We start from the raw sequence: 6433 nt of genomic DNA on the forward strand, positions 1-6433 counted from the left end.
CCCTGGACAGTAGCTTTTCAATTTTCTGCTTTAAACTCTAGTTTGTTTCTCTTTTTAGTTGTAATCCTCAACTTGTGCCACTGATGTCTTCATGTCAACGGAAGCCTTCCTGATGATCTAAAAAAGTATAAAGGATATTGAACTGCAGAAGGGCAAGAAGTCAATGTAACAAAAAAAACTTGACAAAGTGTCCAGCACAGGCCCTTGACCTTCAAAATCCTACCACCACATCCAAACAAATGTAGCATGAACTGATCCCCAACACTGGTTTCTGGTGCCAATTTTCCACAACATGCAACAAGCAGGAAAAATGCGGCAAAAGCAGTATGCAGAATAAACTGCAGAAAAAAAAGATTACCTAAGAACCGAAACTGAAATCCTTTCTATTTCATACTAGAATCAGTGCCTGGCCCTACTTTTACACAAGTTTACACCACAGCACTCAGAACTAGCAGTTACACAGTTCATCGACAAGATAGTAGCCATGCAATTCATAACAAAAGCGTACCATTGCGGGCACAGCTACCTGTGTTTTTCCCCAGACGGGCACTGAAAGAATGCTATTCAGCTGCATCTACACCTGCTGAATGCTCGCAAACCTCTGCATCTAAACTCTATCAAGCCTGCAGTTGCCCTCTACAGCATTTACCATCTCTTTCTAACTTCCTATACAGTAGTCTGCGAATCATTCTCTGTACCAGAGTAACTAACATGACTGATCTTGGCAACCAGCTAAGTAAGGACAAGCCAATCAGGAGCACTGAAGTATATCTCGGCCTCCTCTGACAGCAAACAATGCATGGCCAGTCGACGAGCAGCACCATTGGAATCTTCCGTGATGTGCTGCACTCTGCAACGTGAGAGATGCAGTAATGTCGTCAACTCTTCCATATCTCGGCAGGGAGCATGAGCGCCGCCAAGTAGCAGGTCGACCAGACGGAATAGATGGGACTCCAGCACAATGCTAGTAGGTTGATAGGCCAGAGCAACTTTGATCCCTTCACAACAAGCAGCTGCAAAAAGAACCGTCTCCTCCGTGCTCCGCATCGGAAAACATAACGCGCAGATGAACTGCCACGTTTCCCTCTTGATTAACAACCCTGCAGCACCTGTAGTGCCGTCACCTGCCATCAAACAAGCGACATGGACCCGCAGTTCTTGCTGGCCTACTCCTAATGCAGGTCCCTTTCCTTTGATATCTACTGCGGGCAGCACTGAAATATGACACAGAGGTTCATGCATGTCTACCTTCCAAGCTGGAAATGACAAGCGTTCAGAAAAATCTAACCTTCTCTGTTCTGCATCAGCCCCTGTGGAGTGAGTTGCGCTGGTCCAGGTTGGTGCAGAGATGGTGCTCTCATTGCAGGTGTACCATAGTTGTTCTGCATCAGCTCCTGTGGAGCCATTTGCTGGGATCCCGGTTGGCCCAGGGATAGGTTCGCAAATGCCAGTGCTGGAGAAATATCAAAGGAAGACCCACAAAGCGTTAGATAAAGCATACCTTCTAATACAAATACTGCTGCAATGCAATTGGTTTCATTTTCTTGAAATATGAATTAGAGTATTGCAACAGAAATCACAGAAACAACGTAATCAGTTGCTCAGATATTATTCGATATGATAAAACTTCCATACATTTGCATGGAAGTACACTGCAATATAGAAATGAGAAGAGAAGCAGCAGAGGTGGACATCTGCAGTAGCATCTTATATTCGTCCATATCTGGAACGGAAATATGTTCTACTCCGTATTTGTTAACCAAACTAGAGAAAAACTATCACTGTGTTCCCTTACTGTGAAAACTTGAGTTGGATCCCTTTTAATAATTTGCAATAGTTTTATCCATCTCCTTTTGTATTTCTAACTTCTAAATGGATTGTTTTTTAAAAAAAAAACTTCTAAATGGATTGCCACAAAAGTTCACTGGGCCATGTGGTTTGGCCTCATAGGACTCATCTGCTACTATGGCTTGATCGCGTATTCAACTGGAAAGTAAAGTAGTGTTCTCTGAGCATAGCTCAAAATATGTACAGGTTGAACCTGTCTGAACTGGAGCAATATAAGCATACATCTTAAAATAATGAAGTTGAATAGCGTATTTTGGTGGTAACTAGGTATGTACTTATATTATTGTATTAAGGGAAAAATATACATCATTGTGTTATAAGAATACATGCCCAATGGCTTATAGCCTCTGTTACTTCAGGGAAAAGATATACTAGAAGAATAGCAAGAAGTTGATCTTGGCAATCACAAACATTCCAGGCTACATTGAGAGAGTTGAAACTTCAATCATAAATGCACTAGTGCTCTGTCCAGTATATGTTTTATGAATAAACAAGTAGCCAACACAACATACAATCAAGACAAAAAAAAAAACTTCTTGGGTGTGGTACCCAAGTCAAACTAATAAACAAATAAGTGACCTATGCAGGGACAACGGTACTAACCAAGAGTAGAATCAGTCCCCCGTTGAGCAAAATCTGAAGTATGAGTTGCCCAGTGAAAAGCAGATGTTCGATTAAGCGGTCTGGCACGTGAGATCAGAAAATTGATCACTACACACATGAGACATAATGATTAGTATAAGGACATCCTTAAGTTATTTTTAGAGTAAGCAAATAGAAAGCATTTACTAACCATCTTCCTGTTGTGGAGAAAGCGTTGCAGTAGGAGTGCTTGAGCTAGAAGCATACAATTGATTAAGCATTGCAGCATTTCTGGGCACTGCACACAGATGATATGATGATAAGTAGAAAGACATTATTCAGACAGAACCAAAACATAGAACTTAGCTAGAGCATACTGCCAGTTTCATCGTACGTGTATATCGACTGCAGAATACTGGATGAATTATGCAAGCGATGCTGTTGCTAACTTTGGTTTCTATTAGCAAATGTTCCTTTTTATTTCAGAAACCCTTTTTTGGTAATACTTGATAGGAGTTAAAGAAACAATTACTTGGAAATATATTGTCACAAAAGATTGTACGCATCAGGCAACAGGCAGGCCTAAATCTTGGGTAAATACGGTAGTAGAAAATTTTAATCCTTGTGACAATCATCTTTATCAGATAGTCGTGCATTTACAGCACAGACAGTATAGTGGAATAATGGTAATCTTGAGAAAAATGATAATAAAACAGGCCAACAACTACATCTATGAGTCATATCATTCAAAAAAGTGCCCAAAAAGAAGATCTGTTGAAGTTGTAAACCTGCATCGAAATTGGATGGATTACCAGATATCTGAGGCGCACAAAGTCTGCAAACAACAGCAAAAATTAGATAGCTCATGTGCAGGGCTGAGCTCACATAATGCCATATTCAGTTAGATCAAACTGCTTTTTTGTCAAATACAAGTGATGAATGGGTCAGGGATAGTCATGCTCCCTCCTGCTTCCTACAGCTTTTCTATTATTAACTACAGTACTGCTTAAATTCCTACCAAATGGCAACATAGAAACAAATATTTATCAAGCCTTCGTCTTGATGATGCTTGTTGTCAGGTTGAAATACTAACTGTAACAGACAAAAAAACTGAATCCTAAGATAGAATATGGTTCTATTAAACTGAAAGGCAGAAACACCATGGGTATTAAGTTGGCATTATTATAATTCCTTCAGGAGAAAAAAAGTAATCCTGCATATAAGCTGGTTTAGAAAAAACAACACCAACCAGGAAGATAAATACTGCTACCAGAAAATATCAGGCCAACAAACTCTTGTTACAACCGTTTTTTTTGGTGTGTTTTCTCAAAGCAATTTTTTTGTTAATCCTGTACTGTCCATATCCTTTCAACCAAGCAAACCATTGCCGCACTTCCCCACTGCTAAACTGCCAACAAAGCTTGGGACTGGGTCTTCTGTCCAAGGTTTCACCAAATAAGCAACAGTTCTGAAAATAAAACTTTTGACCCTCTAGAAAATCTAAGCAGTGAGGATCAGAGCTTGATACTTCATTTTCTTCCACTTGACCAATATCATTTCACAATGTGATGCGCGCCTTGCCATTTTTCCAGCATAGGAATTTCCAGGAAAAGAGTTAGACATAAAAAGGTGCTCTCTTACAAGACTGAACCAAATCTTTTATGCCCAGAACAGCATTGGATAAAACTTAACAGACTGATTCATTCCAGTTAAGATTGATCTTCTTCGCACTATACGAAAACTCTAAACCAAACCATCTGTTCCAACAGCATGCAAATTCTGTACAGCAGACAATTAACTGAGTGCTTAAGCATGTAAAGGTAATGACTCCAATAGCAACAATTCTGTGCACCATCATACTAAACCAAACCGTTCATTCCACCAGTAACAAATCTGCACATGAGACCAGAAGGAATTAACCAAGTGCTTGAGAACTTAACCATGGAAGCCTAATTACTTAAGCTGCATCAGACTGTGAGCCCATTTCCTTGTGCACAAAACATCGAACAGATTGCGGAAGGACCAACCTGTTAAGCATTGCGTCTGCGTGAGCCCACGCGTACATCGCCCAATACAGGGTCCACGAGCTCTCGTCGGGCCACCAGTTTCTGGAGGGAGGGAGATAAACACATTGCAAGAATCAGTGCAAGAAGATCACCAAATTAGCCCTGGGTGAGAGGTGAAAGAACCATCGCAAAAAACAGAGCAAGAAGCCAAGAACGCGACCAATTAGGACCCAGAGGAAGCGAAAGAACCAGCGCAAAAATCCGAGCAAGAACGCAACCAATTAGTTCCCAGAGGAAGGGAAAGAACCAGTGCGGAAATCAGAGCAAGAACCGCAACCAGAGAAGGGGGGAGAAGGAACAACCGCAAGAATCTGAGCAAGAACGGGACCAATTAGCCCCCGGGGAAACCAATGGAAGAACCATAGCAAGAATCAGAGCAAGGTCGAAATAAACCGCTGCAAGAAGCGAGCCGATTAAGCGGGAGATGGGCAGCGAAAAGCTCACCCCAGCCGCGGCGCCTCGAGAGCCCTCACGGCGAAGCCGACGAGGCGGCATCGCAGGTCCGCGGGCGCTCCGGGGATGGAGTGCACGTAGTTGAAGAGGTCCCGCGGCCGGCGGTTGATGACGAGCGAGAAGACGCGCGCCGGGTCGAGATAGACGCCGTAGGGGGGGACGTGGTCGCCGAGGGAGCCCATCTGCACCGACGCGCGAACCGGGAGCCCGGAGCAAGTCACTAAGCAGGAAATGTGGTAGCGACGGGGGTAGGGCGATGGTAGAGGATGATCTCGACGGAGGGATCTCACCTCGACGGCGGTGGTCGGCGGCGCGAAGGCGAGCGAGCGGGCGGGAAGGTGGGCGGTGGCGGGCGACGGAGGAACGAAATGAGCAAGACCGGGACGGCCGTGTGCCCCGTGCGGGTGAAATACTTTGCGGCGCCGGACGGAAAGGAGGGCGGGCTTGCCTATTTGGGCCCAATCGATTACCAGTGACGGAACACCCAAGTGGGCTCGCACTTTTTTTTTGAGGGGAAAGTGGGCTTGCACTTGCATGAGTGTGATGTCGACACGCCTCCGGCCCGCATTGGTCTACTTTTGAGAGATGTACACAACACCTTCTCGGACGCGGCCCACATCGCCGTCGTGGAATCACATTCTTAGAAGGTGTCTCAACTAATGTACATGCCCTTATAACTCTGGTCGTCGTAACCACATAGCCCTTCATGTTGATGAGTATTTGAATGTTGAGAGAAAGAAGAGAAAAGGAGAAGAATAAAGAAATGAAAAAAAAACTCTGGTTGTCGTATCGACAGTCATCATATCTCATATATGAAAGAAAAACTCTGCGGTAAACACACTAATCTAAGATGATATTGCATTACAAAGTGGTTACACATGTAGAAAAGTTTATTAACGACATTTTTTCACTAAACTGATGACTTTTTACGTTTTGAAAAGAAGCACTAGTTTTCCACCATGAAAATGATGATGCAAAGCACAAAGCACATGCAATATTTAATGAGTCGACTCGTCATCTACGTGTGGTAGTGTAATGGTCCTGCGACCTCATTTTCATCTCATTCCTTCCCACGGATGTCAAGGTCAGGGAGGCCTAATATGGAGTGATTTGATTCGACTCGGTGAGTGTCACGGTGCCCATCTTGAATGTGTGCGTCATCTGACGCGCTCCCTCTCTGTCGTCAAATCTGCATGTTTCTTCTCTTAACGGAGCCACACAACACGGTCCTTCTCCGCCTTTAACGTCTGCCCGACGGCAGTCTCTTTGAAGATTTCACAAGGGCAGGCGGCTGAGGCATATATGGCGTCGCTCATCCCATGCCTCCTTAACAGTGAGGCGATGGGGAGCACATCGTGGCTGATATGAGCTGCGTGGGTGAGTTCTCTCCTGCCCATATGGTATCTGCACGTAGCCGTGCTCGACATCAGATCCAGATCTGGGAACTCGCTGAGGAGGGCAGGATCTTCCAACATGGCCTCCAG

The 6433-nt window shown here is 44.1% G+C and overlaps 1 protein-coding gene across 1 annotated transcript; it reads right to left on the reverse strand.

The window, feature by feature from the left end:
• Positions 1–469: 469 nt before the first annotated feature.
• On the reverse strand, positions 470–5359 carry LOC123165849 (uncharacterized). The gene is made up of 8 exons (XM_044583590.1): positions 5240–5359; positions 4941–5131; positions 4458–4538; positions 3219–3265; positions 2642–2728; positions 2452–2559; positions 1289–1453; positions 470–1214 (listed from the first exon to the last, which is right to left on the reverse strand). The coding sequence occupies exons 2-8, from the start codon at positions 5129–5131 to the stop codon at positions 733–735; spliced, it is 1161 nt and encodes a 386-aa protein (XP_044439525.1). The 5' UTR covers positions 5240–5359; the 3' UTR covers positions 470–732.
• Between the last annotated feature and the right edge of the window lie 1074 nt (positions 5360–6433).

Source organism: Triticum aestivum, chromosome 7D (assembly GCF_018294505.1).
Source record: "Triticum aestivum cultivar Chinese Spring chromosome 7D, IWGSC CS RefSeq v2.1, whole genome shotgun sequence".
NCBI classification, from domain to species: domain Eukaryota; kingdom Viridiplantae; phylum Streptophyta; class Magnoliopsida; order Poales; family Poaceae; genus Triticum; species Triticum aestivum.

Coding starts and splice junctions, on each gene's coding strand:
- LOC123165849 (XM_044583590.1), bottom strand. CDS start 5,131: ATGGGCTCCCTCGGCGACCACGTCCCCCCCTACGGCGTCTATCTCGAC. Junction 4,539..4,940: donor CTCGAGGCGCCGCGGCTGGG/GTGAGCTTTTCG, acceptor CCCTCCCTCCAG/AAACTGGTGGCCCGACGAGA. Junction 2,560..2,641: donor TTCTCCACAACAGGAAGATG/GTTAGTAAATGC, acceptor TCATGTGTGTAG/TGATCAATTTTCTGATCTCA.